The sequence below is a fragment of the Trachemys scripta genome, chromosome 9, assembly GCF_013100865.1.
Source record: "Trachemys scripta elegans isolate TJP31775 chromosome 9, CAS_Tse_1.0, whole genome shotgun sequence".
Taxonomy (NCBI): Eukaryota; Metazoa; Chordata; order Testudines; family Emydidae; genus Trachemys; species Trachemys scripta.
The window spans coordinates 23,909,170-23,928,473 of record NC_048306.1 but is presented as its reverse complement, the minus strand read 5'-3'; the positions used below and the strand labels follow the sequence as shown (position 1 = coordinate 23,928,473).

Genomic DNA, 19,304 nt, shown 5'->3' with positions numbered 1-19,304 from the left:
AGTGTAATTTGTTATTGTACGTAAAGGGGTTTTGGTCTTATGTGAGGGAAGGTGCTACAGAAGTGCATGATATTGTTATTAAAGTATATAAATCATGTTATTAGTATAATGGTAAAGAAAGCAATTTATTGATATTCTGGGTAAATATAATTTTGCCGAGCTGCATAGCTTGCAGACCTAATTTTTACTAAGAGACAAACAAAGGATCTTTGTGTTTAGTGTGGGAGGGTGTGTCCAAGAGAAACAGGTGCCCCAGTGAAACTAATGGACACCTACAACACCTTTCTTGAATATAGGGTGGTATATTGTTTAGTACTTTGTTTTTGAGAGCAAAAGTATTAAACAAAACTGTATGTCTGTGACTTGCTTTCCCTGGCTGTATTCTCCTTGGACAGTTATTCTCAACTCGTGCCTGCTTTTGCTTTTGTTTCCCTCTCCTCTTCTTTAGATCTACCACAGTCCCATCACAAAACAGGAAGAAAGTGAGTAATTCATGGTTCTATTCTGCTGAAATATTAAAGATCTGATTTGTACTGATGTTGTATGATATATTAGTTTGCAACTGTGGACATCACTGCTGGATGGACTGTATCTCACACCCGCTCACGTGTTCCTTGGTTCCCTCGACTCAGTGAACAAGTGGACCAAAGATCTCTCGGGTCTGCTCTGGGGGGAGGGGTAATGAGTACCCTCAGGTCTCAGTGAGAGTTGAGGGTGATCAGCACCTTGCAAGATAAGGCCCTTAGCTCCCTAAGTGGAGGAAGAATTTGCAGTAAATTTCAACCTATCTAGAAAAATGCAGGTTCCAAATTTAGAACGGAGCTCTGAATCTTTGAGGTTCAGGTTCTAGTTGGGTTGTCACCAAAACATGAGTTCTGGGCTGCTGTGCGACTTCTTTAATTTTATCCCCTTAGTTGCGATTGAAGTTAGACAAGAACAGCTTTCAAACAAGAATATTTGTTTGCAAAGCACAGGCATCCATTTAGTGAAAACTACATGGCATTAACATTAAATTTCCACTTAAAATATGGTTTCAGTTAACTGGAGAAAAGAGTTTCATGAAACATGAAAAAGTGTTATAAATGTAAAACAAAAGAATAAAAAGTTTTATGGGTTTCTTGAAACGCCACACCCCATTAGGTTCTCCCATCTCTCCTTATCAGAGCTAGGTTGTGAGTGCTGTCTCTGACACTGCATATGTTTAATAAGTTGAATCTGCACATGCCCACAGCTCACGACAGCTGTCTCTATCTTGCTAAAATGTTATCCCTCTTACCTTTTCCCTCTTCATTTCATATTCACTTAGTAATGTCAAGTCCTTACAACCATACTGCCTCCAATATCTCAGTACATTGGACTGGAAAGCTATGTGGATTTATTACTCAGGTACTCTCAATGAGTACTGAAAAATCTGCATTCTGCCTGTGGTGGCTGACTTGACCAATCACTTACTCAGAGCTGGGGAGCACTTTCTTAAACTACTTTATCTTAATTAGTGTGCAGTTAGGATTGAAGAATCTCCTTCAAACCGATCAGTTATCATTGGGCAATGCTGAGGCACGTTCCTTCTAGGTCTGTAATACAAATGCAGTCAGATAAACCCTATGTTTTAATAATTTGGAATCAGAGATATTATCAATTGGTACTACACAGCTCACTGCAATCTAAGCACTGAATCTCTGCTAACATTTGTTTTGGCCCTACCTGGAAGCTGGTCTATCTGAAGTTTCCAGTAAGAATGCTCTGAGCAGGGAGGGTCCTTATTACTGACCTGCTGGCAGGCGTGGGATGTCTGCAGTTAACTGATTCACCCAAGTTCTCCCTAGAGAGTTTGTGCCAGGATTAGAGCTGGTTCAAATTTTGGACGTGGAAATTTTTCCCAGAGAACAACACAAATTTGTCAAAAACCAATTTTCTTCACATCAAAATGTCACTTCTCATGAAACAGTTTGGTTTTCCTGCATGAACATTTGAAACAAGAGTATTAATTTTGATTTCAAATGTTTGCTTTTGAAAATGAAAAACCATTTTAAGTTGAAACAAAATGTTTTGTTTAATTTCTAAGTGTTGAGTCAAAATCAAAATTTGTAGTTAGAATTTGGTTCAAAAACTCCTGCAGCTTTAAAAATAATTGAATGCAGATTTTATTTTTATTAGTATTTCTTGCCAGAAAAATTTTGGTTTCCTGACTAGCTCTAGCCATGATTTGAATTCCTCAGGACAAATTTTGCTTCTGATCTGAAGGGTGATATGCAGAGCCCCATCCCTCTGCCTAATAAAAACACATTAAACACTAACATTTGAGAGAAGTTCAAAATATCTGTTTGCAACAGACAGAAAGGTGTTTCAGTGTTAGAAGGCATTGATCACTCACATAAACACGTACGCGGCCTTATCCCGTGACCCTTATTACACAAGTAATCCTTCTGAACTCAGTGGAAGAATTAGTGAGTAAAGGTCATCCATTTGAGTAAAGTTGCAGGACTAGTTCCTGTAAGGAACTAAGGGGCCTGATTCAGTGCCCACTGAAGTAAATGGAAAGAGTCTGGTTCACTTCAATGGGGTTTGGACTAGCCCAAAGCAAACTACTTTTCCACCTGTCCGCTGTTTGAAGCCTCCAAGGAAGACTGTGATAACCTATTGGTTAATCAGTGGGGAGAAAAACCGGCCTTCTCCTTAACCTATATGGTATCTAAGTAGAATCCTGTCATTTTCTGCAATCTAACAAAGTAGATAGAGAATATGTGGAAGTTTGTGTTCTTTTGATTTGGCAGAGGTTGGACTGCAGATTTTGCTATACTCCGGAAGCCACAGATAAGCTCTTGCCCGGCAGAAATTCATGTGTGGTTGAACTCTCCAAATTACAGTTTTATTAAAAAATTCAAAAGCCAACTGTTAAAGCAATTTCAAGAGGGGGAAAAAAAGGAGAACAAGTGGAAATGAACAATTCCAGGCCAGATTCTTAAAAATCTGGGTGTGCTTTTGCACAAACCCCCTCACAACATATGCATGCAAATCCCTTAATGTAGGTGCACCAGATGGGCTACATGCATGCACAGACCCTGACTTGCACCCACACAGCAGGGTGTTTGCATACTAAATTGTGCCTGTGCACTTGTGCCTGTGTGGATTTGAAATGTCCCTAAAAATGTAGCAAACTTGTTGCAAAGTGTAATGCCTGCAGTAACTTGACACCTCTTTGGGTTTTCCACCAGTAATTACATGTTGGTGTTCAGGCACATAACTTTGCTTCCCTTTTTTTGAAATAGTGGAGCTGAATGAGGTTGGCTTCAAGTTTGTGAGGAAATGCATCAATGCAGTAGAAACCAAAGGTAAGATCTCAGTACTGCATCTGGAAACTATTTGCTTTTTTGATATTTAATTTCTTGAATGGCATTTGATTGCACTGTGATTTCGCTAATATATAGCAACGGGATCTAAAAATCAGAGAATTATAGAAATGTAGGGCTGGAAGAGACCTTGAAAAGTCATCAAGTCCAGCCCCCTGTGCCTGAGGCAAGACCATCCCTGACAGATGTTTGTCCAATCTGTTCCTACAAACCTCCAGTGAATGGGATTCCACAATCTACTTTGGAAGCCTATTCCAGCTTAACTACATTTATAGTTAGAAAGTTTTTCCTAATATCCAATCTATATCTCCCTTGCTGCATATAAAGCCCATTTTTTCTTGTCCTACCTTCGGCAGATATGGAGAACAATTGATCACAGTCCTTTTTGTAACCGCACCTAACATATTTAAAGACTGTTATCAAGTTCCTCCTCAGTCTTCTTTTCTCAAGACTAAACATGCCTAGTTTTTTAACCTTTCCTCATAGGTCATATTTTCTAAACCTTTTATCAAAGACTCCTGACACCGGATAAGGAATGTGCCGACGAAACAGTAGAAACCTTACCCCCCATTACAACATTTGCAGGAGCAAACTCTAGTTAAGGTTGAGTCCTCACTTTCATTTTGTTTTCACTCACTTGTGAATTTCTCAGAAATTTTCCTTTGGGGCTGAAACATCACATGCTTGCTAGTAGGCCAAAGGTGAATAGGTTACAAAATATTTCAGGCAATTTTGTGTTTGGGGAATATCTTAAAGAATTATTCAGATTTGTTTTGTGAAAAACATACTATGTGGGGTGAGATTTTCAAAGCTTTCTGCAGGATTTTAACCACACAACTCCCTCTAAAATGAATGAGAGTAGTGTGATAGATCTTCCACGCTGTTCTGAAAATTCCAACCATGCTGAATAACCACCAACTTCCTTAAAAGCGTAAGTAGAGCTGTGCAAATAATATAAACACACTTCCAAATATTAGTCCAGACTTTAAAAGAACTTGCTTTGACTGTAGTCACTTTCTGTGACTTTTCTAGAAAACTAGTTTACTGATAAAAAATGTTGAGGGGTAAATAGCAGGGTCCCCTAAGATCTGAACTGGAACCGGTGCTGTTCAACATACTCGTAAATGATCTGGAAAAAGAGGTAAGCAGTGAGGTGGCAAAGTTTGCAGATGATACAAAACTACTCAAGATAGTTAAGTCCAAAGCTGACTGAGATGAGTTCCAAAGGGATCTCACAAAACTGGGTGACTGGGCAACAAAATGGCAGATGAAATTCAGTGTTGATAAATGCAAAGTAATGCACATTGGAAAACATAATCCCAACTGTACATACAAAATGATGGAATCTAATTTATCTGTTACCACTCATGAAAGAGATCTTGGAGTCATCATGAGTAGTTCTCTGAAAACATCTGCTCAATGTGCAGCAGCAGTCAAAAAAGCTAACAATGTTAGGAACTATTAGGAAAGGGTTAGATAATATGGCAGATAATATCATAATGCTGTTATATAAATCTGTGATATTCCCACATCTTGAATACTGTGTGCAGTTCTGGTCACCTCATCTCATAAAAGATATATTAGAATTGGCAAAAGCACAGAGAAGGGCCACAAAAATGATTAGGAACAGCTTCCATATGAGGAGAGATTAAAAAGAATGGGATTGTTCAATTTAGGAAAGAGATGGGAGGAATATAATAGAGCTCTATAAAATCATGAGTGGTGTGAAGAAAGTGAATAAGGAGGTGTTATTTACACCTTCACATACACAAGAACCAAAGGTCACCCAATGAAATTAATAGGCAGCAGGTTAAAAACAAACATAAGGAAGTATTACTTTATACAACACATAGTCAACTTGTGGAGCTCCTTGCCAGGGGATGTGAACACCAAAAGCCTAACTGAGTTAATGAAAAAGAGTTAGATAAATTCATGGAGGATAGGTCCATCAGTGGCTGTTAGCCAAGATGGTCAGGGATGCGAGCCTATGCTTTGATTATCCCTAAACCTCTGGCTGCCAGAAGCTTGGACCGGACAACAGAGGATGGATCATTCAATAAGTTGCCCTGTTCTGTTCATTCCCTCTGAAGCATCTGGCACCAGCCACTTTTGGAAGACAGGATACTGGGCTAGATGGACAATTGGCCTAACTCAGTATGGCTGTTCTAATGTTCTTAATGTTTCCAGTAATAGCAGATTTTAAGCAAATATTGCAGAACTTTCTAAAAGAGAATTTCAGATTTGTGATTGAGAGTAATCATCCCTGAAATCTAATTCTCACAGTGGCACCGATCTTGTCAAAGAACAGAAATATACCGTGTGATTTTTGTGTCCAGTCAGAACAGCTCCGATTTTGAATACTGAATATTTGCAACCAATTGTTCAGTTATTAGCTACTGAACAAGAACTGTGTGCCGAAATTATTTGGTGACTCATTTTGCCTAACGAAGTCCAGGTTAACATGAGGTATTGATGGGCAATTCTTTAAAAATGATTTCGTCTGCATTATCCACTTAGCTCTTCACCTAAGTGCTGTCAATCTATTGCAGGCCTGGGGACAGCCTGTGATGTGTTTACTACACTAGGTGGTGCTGTTTAACATCTACAACCATGAAAGGACACTAGATTAATTCTTTTCTTCGTTCTTCTGCGCAGGGATCACTACTGAGGGAGTGTACCGAACGGTTGGCAGCAATATCCAGGTGCAGAAGTTGCTGAATGCCTTCTTTGGTAAGGATACCAAAGTTCTTGGATGACTGGACTGTAATTTTTTAGTACTGTAAGGCAAGACAAGGAGGACTGGATTCCACAGTGAAATGAACCCCTACACACTGTCAGGTATAGGGTGACCAGATAGCCCGATTTTATAGGGACAGTCCCGATTTTTGGGTCTTTTTCTTATATAGGCTCCTATTACCCCCACACCCTGTCCCAATTTTTCACACTTGCTGTCTGGTCACCTGAGTATAGCCTCCCTCTGCTCTTGCCCTTCTTTCCAGGATGCTGGTCTTCTCCACCAGTCTTTCTGATGTGTTCTTTCCCTTCTTTTCTGACTTCTTCTCCACCTAGTCTCTTGTCTCTCCCTTTAAGCTAAAATGTTGCCAATTTTACCTGCATTTTCAAACTAAGAAGCAAAGGGTACCGAGATAACAGTAACGTGGAAGTGGAGTAGCTTGTGCAGCATGTGATGACCCTGTAGAGTGCAAATAGATCCCAAAACAGAGAGACCATTGCTAATTGCCAAACAGACTCTCCTCCCCCGTAGATGATAGGTCCTGATTCTCATTTACATGAAGATCCCTTTATTCCTCTCTGGCAGTGTAAATGGGCTTTAGAGGAAATGAGAATGAGATCAAAGAGCTGAGTCTGCCCCTGTTTACATCAGTTTTATACTTGTGTAATCCACTGGAGTTGCTCCCAATCTACAGCAGTGTGAGGGCAGAATTTGGCCCTACGTGTGATAAGAATTTTTACTGCTTCTCTAGGTCTTGCTGTTTACAAAGCACGGCACAGTGTTATTTTCATTTATAAGAGGCACAAATTGTCAACTTCTACGTGCATTTACAATAAAAGAGCCACCAAATACATCCACTAACCATTGTTAGCATAAACAAAATAACTGCCCCTCCCCCAGAACTCCACCCCTAAAACATCCTCCAAATTCTCAGACAAATCTGAGTAAACAGAGAATCCTCGCAGCATGCCGTGAAAGTCAACAATACGGGGCTGTGTTCGGCCGGAAATGGGGAATGCACTCCAGAGTCAAAGGCTCTGCTCTGGGAATGTCCTGGTCCCAGACCCTGATGTACAAACTAGTGGACAGTCAGTTCAAGCATTGTAAGACAGAGGTGGAGCTAAGATAGCCAAGATCCAAACCATTCTGGATGGCTTGTCTGGCGGGAAAGACAACATAAAGCTGGAACACAAGACAAGAGGAGTGTTCCTGGTGAATATCCACCTGACTAGCATGTAAGCCTCTGACCGCTGCCCTCTAAGTAGGTACCTAGTATAAATGCACTATTCCAAGGCTGCTATTATTTTAAATGTTGTTGTTTATTTTTATTAAAACAATGGACTGTTTGTTATATCCTCACATGGTTGTACTGGATTTCCATACAGTTGGAACATCAGATACATCTAGTCACACTTTCCTGATAATTTATTAGGAAGGAGGAAGCTTTTAAATATCTCGTATTTTCCAGCATCCCCATAAATAGTTCTGTGTTTTTCCATTCCACACCCTGGTGGTGGTTTCTCTTTTGTAAATTTACAATGGATTGGTGTCCTCACTCCTTGTACCGAAATCCTCATTTTGGTCAGAGTGGAAAATCCAGCAGCAATAAATAATAATAACTAATAGTGGTGAGCCATTTGGATTTCTCACCCAACCCTGTTTCTTGTTTAACATAAATCATGTAACTTGTATCTCCTACCCTGCCTTCCCCCAAACCAAATACTTAATCCTATGGTGCCATAGAAATTTTGTGAGCGTCCAGTTAACCTGGACACGAGCAAAGTGTACTTTAGTCCTTTCTGCTCTTCATTACCCTCCATGTTTCTGCCTACATGTAGATTCCACGCAGAGGAATTTTTCAGGGAAGCCTAAAGGGGAAGTAACTAGAAGTTATGGGGTGAAACTGAGCAAATGAAATTTTAAGTGGAACGCGAGGAAATTTATCCTAACACTGAGGTTTGATAGAATGTTTAGTTTTAGAGGACTTAAGCAGTAGGGCTTCCACCACTTCCCTTTAGAGCAGTAGTGGGCAACCTGTGGCCTGCATCAGGCCCTCGGCATGCAAATGTAAACAAGCGCTCTGGCAGCCTGCCAGCGGATTATCCTGACAGGCCACAGGTTGCCCACCACTGCTTTAAAGCAGTGTTTCCCAAACTTTTGTACTGGTGACCCCTTTTGCAAAGCAAGCCTCTGAGTGCAAACCCCTCCCCCCCATACATTAAAAACACTTTTTAAATATATTTAACACCATTATAAATTCTGAAGGCAAAGCGGGGTTTGAGGTGGGCTGACAGATCGTAACCCCCCATGTATTAACCTCCTGACTCCCTGAGGAGTCCTGACCCCCAGTTTGAGAACCCCTGCTTTAAAGGATAGACCACAAAGCTGTGGAGAACACACAGTAGAGAATAAACCTTCATTGGCCAGGGGAATGGACCTAGGATGCAATAGTTAAGGCTTTTCCACCTTTGATCTTGGCATCTCCTAGTAGAAATTATTCTCTTTGTTAGTTGCATGATCGTTTTGACCATACTAACAACGCATTCTTATCCTTCCTCCTCCTCTCCCTCTAATTTTAAGTACACTATCCTCCTGCTTAACTCAAGAAACGAGATAACTAATGCGTATTAGCGATTCCATTGTAGTTTTACCAGGGTGGATAAAAATAAATGATTTAAACAAAATCAATTAAAAAAAATCCGATTTTTTTAAAATTTAAATCAGATTTTTTTGATAAAATGCTTTTTGAGGGAAAAAGCCTATCTAAGGATAGTTTTATTAAGATACATTATAGCTCAAAGATATCTCATCATGTAATAGGGATTATAAATTCTAACTCTATAGTATGAGACAATATATTCATGTAATGTTTAAGAAAAGTTTTGTAAATGAGTTCCAATAGTTCATGGATTTGGGACCCAATCTTATGGGGCTCCAGGGGCTTCTGTAGAGATTGTTTAGGTTAATCTTTCTATCTACCCAATGGGACTCAGTCTAGAAGATACCATCAGAGATTCTTAGTTTTGCAGTTTTCAAACTGGATTTGTGTTTCCAGAAATAACATGCTTGTTAACAGTAAAAATGGTTTTAAATAAATAAATAAATAATATATAGAGGTGAGAAATAACAGACCTCAACCCTATAGTCCCTCTGCAAATTTCTGTACACAGAGTCAATCCCTTACCTCTTTCCAAAAGTGCAAAGTTTCAAAAAGCTCAATGAACAGAAGATTGTTGGTGGCGGAATAGATCTGGACAAGGAGAAGAAGTCTGGAAATAAATGTGAGAAGAGAGGGACAGGCAGTAGAAACAAAAGTGAAACTGTTTGAGCAGCATATTCCAGAAGTCTTGAGGTCTTTCTGAGTGTAACCTTCATTGATTTGAGATCTACCATACCATTCTCTCACTAGAAGGGAAAACCTATAATGGCAGCAGGCCATAAGAGAGACCGAGTTTAGGAATATTTTAATGAAGTTCCTCTACCTGTGGGTGAGACAGGCATGCGTACAAAATGCAAACAGTGCAACAAAGAAATGCGAGGCCTGGTTGCCCGAATGAAACAACATCATGAGAAGTGTTCCTTCTCAGGAGGAAGCTGCACTGAAGATGATGAAAGGAATATATCTGAACATGCAGGATCTTCAGGTTGGTAAACTTTTTTATTTCATACTTCTTTCTTAAGGGCTGCCTGTCTTCCTTCTGGACTATTCTTGAATTTTCATATTTAAGCAAAAAATATAGTTGTTATTCTATGGTACTATCATTTTAGATGCAGTCGTGATAAAAAATAAATAGCTGAAATAGGCAGATCTTCCTTTTACAATTTCAACTTTAAAGTAGTAATGAGTGTCAGTGAATGCAATGAGTAATACTAAATGAGCAGTATGGTGATAATAATTAAATAACTTCATTGACTTATTTTGTTTAGGAGAATCCATCCTCAACATACAGGATTCTGAAGACTATCCACCTTTAAGATAACCATCATTTTCTATAGTTTCAGAGTTATCTGCCAATGATAACACTGGTCTACAATTTTTGAGAAGTCGTCTGCTTCAGAGATAAAATGTGCTATTTATTATGTATTTTGATGTGCTGAATTCAAATATGACAATTAAAACAACTGATTGGCTACTGTTTCCAAGATATTTAAGTTTTTACATTTTATGTCTATGTATATTGTGTAGATAGTAGAATTTTAATCATAAATTGTAAACCTATGTCTTTTCATGTGTTTATGGTTGCTTTACTTGATAATATTTCACCTGTCCTGTTTATGTAACACTTTAAAAATCAGCAAAAGGGTTATATAAATAAAATGTATTATGAAACAAAAGGCAAACTATTATGTACATAGTTTAGTCCTATTCAGTGTCTACTCGGCGCTTCTTGGCTTGTCTCTTGTATTCATTAAATGGAGCATCTCTTGTCATTGTCCAGCAATAGTCTGCAAGCATTGATGGGCTCCATTTGCCCTGATAGCGTTTCTCCATTGTTGCAATGTCCTGGTGAAATCACTCGCTGTGCTCGTCGCTCACTGCTCCGCAGTGCAGTGGAAAAACATCTAGATGAGAGTGCAAAAAATGTATCTTTAGTGACATGTTGCAACCAAGGCTTTTGTATGCCTTGAGGAGGTTTTCCACCAACAACCTGTAGTTGTCTGTCTTCTTGTTTCCGAGAAAATTTATTGCCACTAACTGGAAGGCTTTCCATGCCGTCTTTTCCTTGCCACGCAGTGCATGGTCAAATGCATCATCTCAAAGAAGTTCACGAATCTGAGGACCAACAAAGACACCTTCCTTTATCTTAGCTTCACTTAACCTTGAAAATTTTCCATGGAGGTACTTGAAAGCTGCTTGTGTTTTGTCAATGGCCTTGACAAAGTTCTTCTTCAGACCCAGCTTGATGTGTAAGGGTGGTAACAAAATCTTCCTTGATTCAACAAGTGGTGGATGCTGAACACTTTTCCTCCCAGGCTCCAATGACTGTCGGAGTGGCCAATCTTTCTTGAGGTAGTGGGAATCTCTTGCACAACTATCCCATTTGCAGAGAAAACAGCAGTACTTTGTGTATCCAGTCTGCAGACCAAGCAAGAGAGCAACAACCTTCAAATCGCCACAAAGCTGCCACTGATGTTGGTCATAGTTTATGCACCTCAAAAGTTGTTTCATGTTGTCATAGGTTTCCTTCATATGGACTGCATGACCAACTGGAATTGATGGCAAAACATTGCCATTATGCAGTAAAACAGCTTTAAGACTCGTCTTCGATGAATCAATGAACAGTCTCCACTCATCTGGATCGTGAACGACGTTGAGGGCTGCCATAACACCATCGATGTTGTTGCAGGCTACAAGATCACCTTCCATGAAGAAGAATGGGACAAGATCCTTTTGACGGTCACGGAACATGGAAACCCTAACATCACCTGCCAGGAGATTCCACTGCTGTAGTCTGGAGCCAACAGTTCTGCCTTACTCTTGGGTAGTTCCAAATCCCTGACAAGGTCATTCAGTTCACCTTGTGTTATGAGGTGTGGTTCAGAGGAGGAGGAGGATGGGAGAAAATGTGGGTCCTGTGACATTGATGGTTCAGGACCAGAAGTTTCATCCTCTTCCTCTTCCTCGTCTGACTCAAGTGAGAATGATTCTGGTGCATCAGGAACCGGCAGTCCTTCTCCGTGGGATACTGGGCGTATAGCTGATGGAATGTTTGGATAATGCACAGTCCACTTTTTCTTCTTTGACACACCTTTCCCAACTGGAGGCACCATGCAGAAGTAACAATTGCTGGTATGATCTGTTGGCTCACTCCAAATCATTGGCACTGCAAAAGGCATAGATTTCCTTTTCCTGTTCAACCACTGGCAAAGATTTGTTGCACAAGTGTTGCAGCATATGTGTGGGGCCCACCTCTTGTCCTGATCTCCAATTTTGCAGCCAAAATAAAGGTGATAGGTTTTCTTAACCATAGTGGTTATACTGCGCTTTTGTGATGCACCACAGAAGTTATCTCAGTGGTGGCAGATGACAGAACAAGGAGCAATGGTCTCAAGTTGCAGTGGGGGAGGTCCAGGTTGGATATTAGGAAACACTATTTCACTAGGAGGGTGGTGAAACACTGGAATGCGTTACCTAGGGAGGTGGTGGAGTCTCCTTCCTTGGAGGTTTTTAAGGCCCGGCTTGACAAAGCCCTGGCTGGGATGATTTAGTTGGGAATTGGTCCTGCTTTGAGCAGGGGGTTGGACTAGATGACCTCTTGAGGTCCCTTCCAACCCTGATATTCTATGATTCTATCTGCACTGTTCACACAAGTACGAGGCATCTCTGCTCACTTTGGCTAAACAGAAATGTGTCCCTTTGCAAAAGCAAACACTGACAAATAAGAGAGCATGACACTGTATGATTTCTAGAGCTGATATAGGGCAATTTGTTCAGCAGAGTGATGTAAGCTTCATTATGATTGCATCATCCATGACTTCTAGGAATAACATGATGCAATTCATATCATGTATGACGCAATACCAGCTTCAGATTGCATCATTCATTGTTTTGCCTAAAAAGCAAGTACTGTCCAAACCCAGTCATAGATTTATTCATAGATCCAGTCAAAGATGTATTTTAGTCATTTCTGGTTTAAACTGAGATCCCTACCCTTTATAACTCACTTATCCTCCGCCATTCCCAAGTCCAGGGTCGTATATACTGACCCAATAGCATATCTTGAAAACTAGAGCCAATCAACAATTTTAAGCATAATTTTCGTTCTCAGTGACCCAGAATTAGTAACGTTTGACTACATTTATTTCAGAAGCATTTTGGCTGTAGAGCAGTGTAATGTTTCACTCACATCATGTATGTCCATAGCCACAGTATATCAACTGTAGCAAAAAGAAAAAAAATCTCCATCATCCAGAAACAAGCATAGATAAGTTTTTGAGAAAAACCAGCAGATTACAAAAAGAGGTAATTGATGAAAAAATTGCCCAGTTTGTTTATGCAACAAACTCTCCTTTCCGAATGATTGAGAACCCACACTTCATTAACGTGGTTCAGTCATTAAGACCAGGATACAATCCACCCAACAGAGCAGATTTCACAGGCAAATTGCTGGATAAAGTGTATGAAAGAGAAATTGAGCAGTGTGCAGGGTGAAATTGTTAACCTGAGTCTTGATGGGTGGAGCAATGTCCACAATGATCCTGTTGTATGTGCTTGTGTGACAACAGAAGAAGGGAATGTCTTCCTTACAGAAACAACTGATACATCAGGATATGCACACACAGCAGAATACTTACAAGAAGTAGCAGTAAAAGCTATAACAAACTGTGAAAAAAAATTCAAATGTCTAGTACATAGCTTGGTCACAGACAATGCTGCAAATGTATCCAAGACGAGAAGAACTTATTTAGAAGAGAGTGAAGAGAGTCCCAAGCTAATAACATATGGTTGCAGTGCTCATTTGATGCACCTCCTAGCCAAAGACTTCGGTGTTCCAGAAATAAAAGCTAATGTTGTTGAAATGACAAAATATTTCCATAACAACCACTTTGCAGCAGCTGCTCTGAAAAAAGTGGGAGGAACCAAGCTAACTTTCCCACAAGACATGCGATGGAACTCAGTAGTGGACTGTTTTGAGCACTATATCAAGAACTAGCCTAATCTGATTATAGTTTGTGAACAAAATCGTGAAAAAATAGATGGCACTGTCACAGCCAAAGTTCTCAACATTGGGCTTAAGAGAAATGTATCGCTGAGTATCCTGAAGCCTATTTCTGTAGCCTTGAACAAAATGCAGGGAAATAGCTGTTCTATTGCTGATGCTGTTGAAATTTGGAAGGAACTGAGTGAGATCTTAAAAAGAGAAATATGCAATGACAGAGTTAAATTAAAAGCTTTAAAAAAACGAATGGGACAAGCACTATCTCCAGCTCATTTTCTTGCAAATATTCTCAATACTTGGTACCAGGGTCAAACCTTAACTGCTGAAGAAGAAGAGGAGTTGGCTATGACGTGGACATCCAGCAATCATCCCTCCATAATGCCAACTATAATAAACTTCAGAGCTAAGGGTGAACCATTCAAGAAATATATGTTTGCTGATGATATTTTAAAGAAAGTCACACCAGTTAACTGGTGGAAGTCACTTAAGCACTTATATTCAGAGACGGTTGATGTGATAATCTCACTTTTAACAGCTGTAACTTCTTCTGCCGGTGTAGAAAGAATATTTTCTTCCTTTGGACTAATTCATTCCAAATTGAGAAATTGTTTGGGACCTTTGAAAAAGCAGGAAAGCTTGTTTTTCTTTTCCAGATTATGAACAAACAGGAAAATGAAGGCGAAGATGACTGAGTTAGCTGCAGAAGCCAATATTTTAAATTTCTCATGAACTGGCTGACATAGTCAATTTAATTTTTGCTGTTGTTTTCTTTTTAAATATTTCATTAAACTATTTTAGTTAAAAACAATTTTAACAAAAACAAACCTGATTTTAGAAATCTTGAATGTTTAACTAAATTCAAAAATTCATATGCTTGTTAGGTTAAAATATTATATGTTTGCCACTGAAGAAAAAAATCCAGAATACATAACGCTGTTGTTTTAGTTAATTAAAACAATTTAAATGTCTGTCTGGTGATGTTCTCCTCCTAATACAGCATGGCAAGAAAATCCTCCAAATATTGATGATTAACCTGTTGAATTGGAGATAGTTCACCTTCAAAGCATAAATATCTGCTTCATTTACCTTTGGTAAATGTAATAACCAATCATTCCTTTTCTGATATAGCTGTAAAACTCATCTGAAAAGTTTTCAAAATAAATCACTTTAAAAATGTATAGTGTGTACTTTTTAAAAATGAAACCAACATCTATCTCTGAGTTGTGAAGAATATGTATTAAGGTTATAACAATCAACAAGAATGCACTTTTATATAGAAATCCATGATTAAATCGAGTCTACCTGACTAGTGATTTAAATCATGATTTAAATCATTTTGATTTAAATCAAATCCACCCTGAGTTTTACTACAAGGTAAACTAGGCGAGTTCACCATGGGTGGGAAGTATAGGGCTGGGCCATACCTTGCAACATCTCTGGAAACACTGTCAGTGCTCCACTTAGGACTCTACAGTGCAATAAACATTGCAAATTAGCTGTCTCAGTGTAGAAAGCCAAACAAGCACACCTCTGTGTCAGTGAAGATAAAGCTTCAGTGTTGGCATTGTCACTATGCTTTACCTGTCCCAAGAGGAATCACCAGTGTCCCTTACACACAGCTGTATCTTCCTCTGCCAGTAGGGCATATCCTGCCAGCATAAATTTTGTTATTCATTTTAAAAAATCAGGCTTTGTTTGAAAGCTACTTTAGTTTGTATTATTTGCCTTTTTTTTTTTTTCCTTTTCCAGATCCAAAATGTCCAGGGGATGTAGATCTCCAAAACAGCGACTGGGACATCAAGACAATTACCAGCTCATTGAAATTCTACCTCAGGTAACTTTACTGCTCACTGTCTTATTTTTGACTCTCCCAGGCGGGGCTGGAACTCTTTGGGCGAAGATGGTGTCTTGTTTGAAAAAACGTGTCTGTTGTAAAAACCTCACATGCACTTAGAAAGCTATGTAAATAAAAGAAATTAGGATTGAGTGCCAATTGGGCAGCCTCAAGAATCCATGGGAATTGGAGTGGAAAATATGACTTTCCTTTCCGTTCATCTTCCAACGTAATTGAGAACAGAGTTGTAACCGCTCCTCTGCTCTTTGAGGAATTCAGTGTTGTTTCTGTGTGTTTCAGGAATCTAGCTGAACCTGTCATGACGTACAGACTCCATAAAGAGCTGGTCTCGGCTGCGAGTAAGTCCCAACAGCTTCACTACTGATAGGCCCCATACCCCTCTCCTGCGTAAGAAGGCATTGCTCCACTAACTCAACACAACGCTGACTATATGTCACGTGTGGAGTTCCAGCTCAAGTGAGACATGTTGTAGCCAGATGACCAACATCTAGGCCTTGCAGTGTATGGGATCCAACAGGGACTGCTGTCATTGCAGCCAGCCACATCCATCTGGAACCTGGTAGGGAAGGAAAATCAGATGATTCACTCACTGGGATGCTAAATCATAAGAGCGTCTCTGTGCATCACTGAATGGCACCCTAGAGTTCAGTACTGCCGTGGGATTAGAGAGTACTCAGCATTTGCAGGATCATGTCCCTGACTCATTTGGGCCATATCTTCAGTGGGAGTAAATTGGCAAAGCTTTAATAGAGCTATGCCGATGTTCACTGGCTGAGGAGCTGGCCCATTGTACTTATAATAGAACCTCACTCCTGCTTCCAGTTTCTTAGTTTGTTTGAAGGGATCATTCTAAAAGGATGACTCCATTTCGTCCCCATCGTCCTTTACATTACAGGGTACTTCTATGTGCCTGGGTTTGGATCCCTTCAGAGACACTCCCAGTGAGGCGTGGAGTAAGGGGATCTTTTAAAATATGTGTGTGTGTGTCTATATCAGATGTATAAAAAGCGAACTGGCCCAGTTGTGCTAGCAGGAGCATTTCCTGACAGATTTATGTTTTTAAAATTGTAAATAGAGACATAAAGTGACAGGCCCCAATGGCTATGCAGTATCTCAGATGTCCCTCTTTGTCACCGAGATTTGTCCTGGAATGTTGACCCCGTAGTACCTTCAAGTATGCAAAATGCATTTTTCTGATGGTGCATTTAGTGCTAAGTAACAGACCAAACTGACAAAGGTCAGGCAAGTAGCATGAGTATGTTAACAGGCCATATCTAAGACTCATTTAAAACCAGGGTCTGCATCAATCCTGCTAAAATGTCTTTTTGCAAATTATCTTTCATAATTTTAAAGTAACTGCACCCTAATAATTACATCTAGAGCAGAAGTGCAGAGATAGAGAGCCTGGGCATGCAGTTACTTAAGCAACTTTCTTAATAAAAGAGACGATGGTGTTTTAAAATGTCCTGTATCTGGGGAAAACACATTGGGCTCAAACCTGAGGTGGTGAGCACCTGCAGCTCCGTGGAACTGCAGCTTGGCACCTCCTTGGCCCTTAGAAAATTAATAATGTTGCTTCTCGTTCTGCTAAAGAAAAATTCTCCTTCTCCAGATGACTGTGCTCAAACCCAAGAGTTACTAGATTTCTATCTTATTATACCAATTATAGCTGGGTAGATGGAAATATTAACCCCCTCCCTTGCCCTACTTCAGAAACCTCACCTTATCCATGAAGTTTTCCAGCTATAAAGATCATACTCTGTACTGCGTGCATTGTGTATTTTATTGTTCCAAGTTGGTTTGTGCCTCTTGACTGGATGCTTATTAACCCTGTGCATTTTACTAAGTAGCAGTGCTGATAACAGTCTCAGCAGAGGGGCCTGGATTGCTCGCTTGGCCCTAGAACTGCTTTTGCTAGATCTGGGTTGAGGTACCTAGGGTCAGTGTGCGAGGGAAGTGGCTGCTCATGCTGTATTGGTTCTGGTCATGCAGCACATTTCACCAGCACTAAATTCAGTTGAAAAACCCTATTCTGAGCCCCTTTTAAGTTTGATTTCACCTCTTTCCACATCACTTCATTTTTCATTATGATAACCTTGCTACGGTGTAATTTGACTCCGTCCAGGTTGCTCTCATTTGCTCTTGGCAGGCTGGCCCCACACCTCAGAGAATAACACCGATTTTTTTTTTTTTTTTTAAGCAGTAGGCAAAACCTTCTCTCTTGTTTCTTTCCAGAGTCTGAGAACCTGGATTACAGGCTGGGAGCCATTCACTCGTTGGTTTATAAACTACCTGAGAAGAATAGAGAGATGTTGGAACTCCTCATACGACACCTGGTCAAGTAAGCAGAATCCAGTAAATATTCCTGTTAAACCAGAGAGATTAAAAAAAGGGAGTCAGAGAAGCCAGCCTGTTTCTCTGGCAAATTAATTAAGCCTTGACAACTATTGTACAGCTGGGAATATACTGCCCAAATTGTGTGGCTATCCCTGTATTTGATATTCCCCTGTCCACCTGCCACTTCCGTTCAGTGGCTGCTTTATGAGAAGCACCAGGCAGAGAATAATTTTTATATGATAATATGGTCTAACAGACCAGAGCTGTAAACCTAGTGTCTGGCCAGCCCAATTAGCAACAACATTATGTCTGGAATTCTGGAGCAGTTTTAAGACCCCTGTTCCCTGGGACTGGAGATTAAGCACATACTGGGTGCACTTCTTGTACTATGGATTCAATGTTCTTTGTCCTTTGAGCAGCATTGGTGCTAGGCACATTAGCCTTCAAGCCCTCCCTAATGTCCAGTTAGGAGCTGATTTTTCTGAGGTGCTGGGCAGCTGTGGCTCTGTTTGACTTCAGCTGCTGTCATGAGCACTCAGCACCAATGAAGATCGGTTCATTGATGGTGAAGGCACTGGAGCTGCTGTTTTCTTCCCCTCCTTTCACAGTGAATGTGAGGCTGCAAGGTGCAGAACCTGGTATCCTCATCTCACGTGGGAGTCAGAGAGAGAGTCAGCTCTTGGCGGTGCTCATTGTGCCAGCCATGCTGAAGCTCTAGGGGAGGGAACGATGCTGGAATTCTGCTCAGTAACAGACATGGTTTGGGGAGGGACTGGCCTCCAGATTGAAAGGATGCACTTTGGCCAAACTGGAAGAGCCACTTCCAAAACGGGACATTTACAGGGCTGGTTTGGGTTGGTAAAACCACACTGGGCAGGGATTTATTTTGCAGCTCCAAAGGGGGATTTAGATCTTGGTGCTATTTGGTCTTAACCCATCTATTTCAGGGGTAAGAAGGCTGGATACATGGTCATGGTACATGGAGTTGTCGCTAGCCTTTGGCAGACATGATCTTTTTAAAAAACTTCTCTGCAGAAGGGGCAAAATTTGCAGTCAGACTGATCCATTATTAATAGTAGCTCTGTTGTTGCCTACACAGAGTTTTGCATTGAGGGCCCTATTCCCCACCTTGTTTATGCTGGCAAAAATCTTATAAATGCCAATAGAAGGTAGATGGCAGAAGTAAAACTCAAAGCTCTGCATCAGAATATCTCTGCTCCCAGCCCTTGAAGTTCAGACTCCAATTCTATACCTGAATTCTGTGTGGTCTCTTCTTAGATTAGCCTATAAATCATTCCACAGTTGGCGCTATTCAGTGGGGCTGCGTATGGCACCGAAATCTAAACACAGCTACATAAATAGCACTC

General features: G+C 40.3%; 1 protein-coding gene across 4 annotated transcripts in view; it reads left to right on the top strand.

Annotated features, from left to right (window-relative positions):
* The window catches only part of OPHN1 (oligophrenin 1), a 125,985-nt gene that overhangs the window by 89,387 nt on the left and 17,294 nt on the right, over positions 1-19,304 (top strand). For all 4 annotated transcript variants that reach the window (XM_034781914.1, XM_034781913.1, XM_034781912.1 and 1 more), the window contains 6 exons: positions 449-482; positions 3,270-3,332; positions 6,006-6,080; positions 15,495-15,579; positions 15,880-15,938; positions 17,836-17,941. In XM_034781914.1, the coding sequence (XP_034637805.1) occupies positions 449-482; positions 3,270-3,332; positions 6,006-6,080; positions 15,495-15,579; positions 15,880-15,938; positions 17,836-17,941 (422 nt within the window). The remainder of the gene's footprint in view (positions 1-448; positions 483-3,269; positions 3,333-6,005; positions 6,081-15,494; positions 15,580-15,879; positions 15,939-17,835; positions 17,942-19,304) is intronic.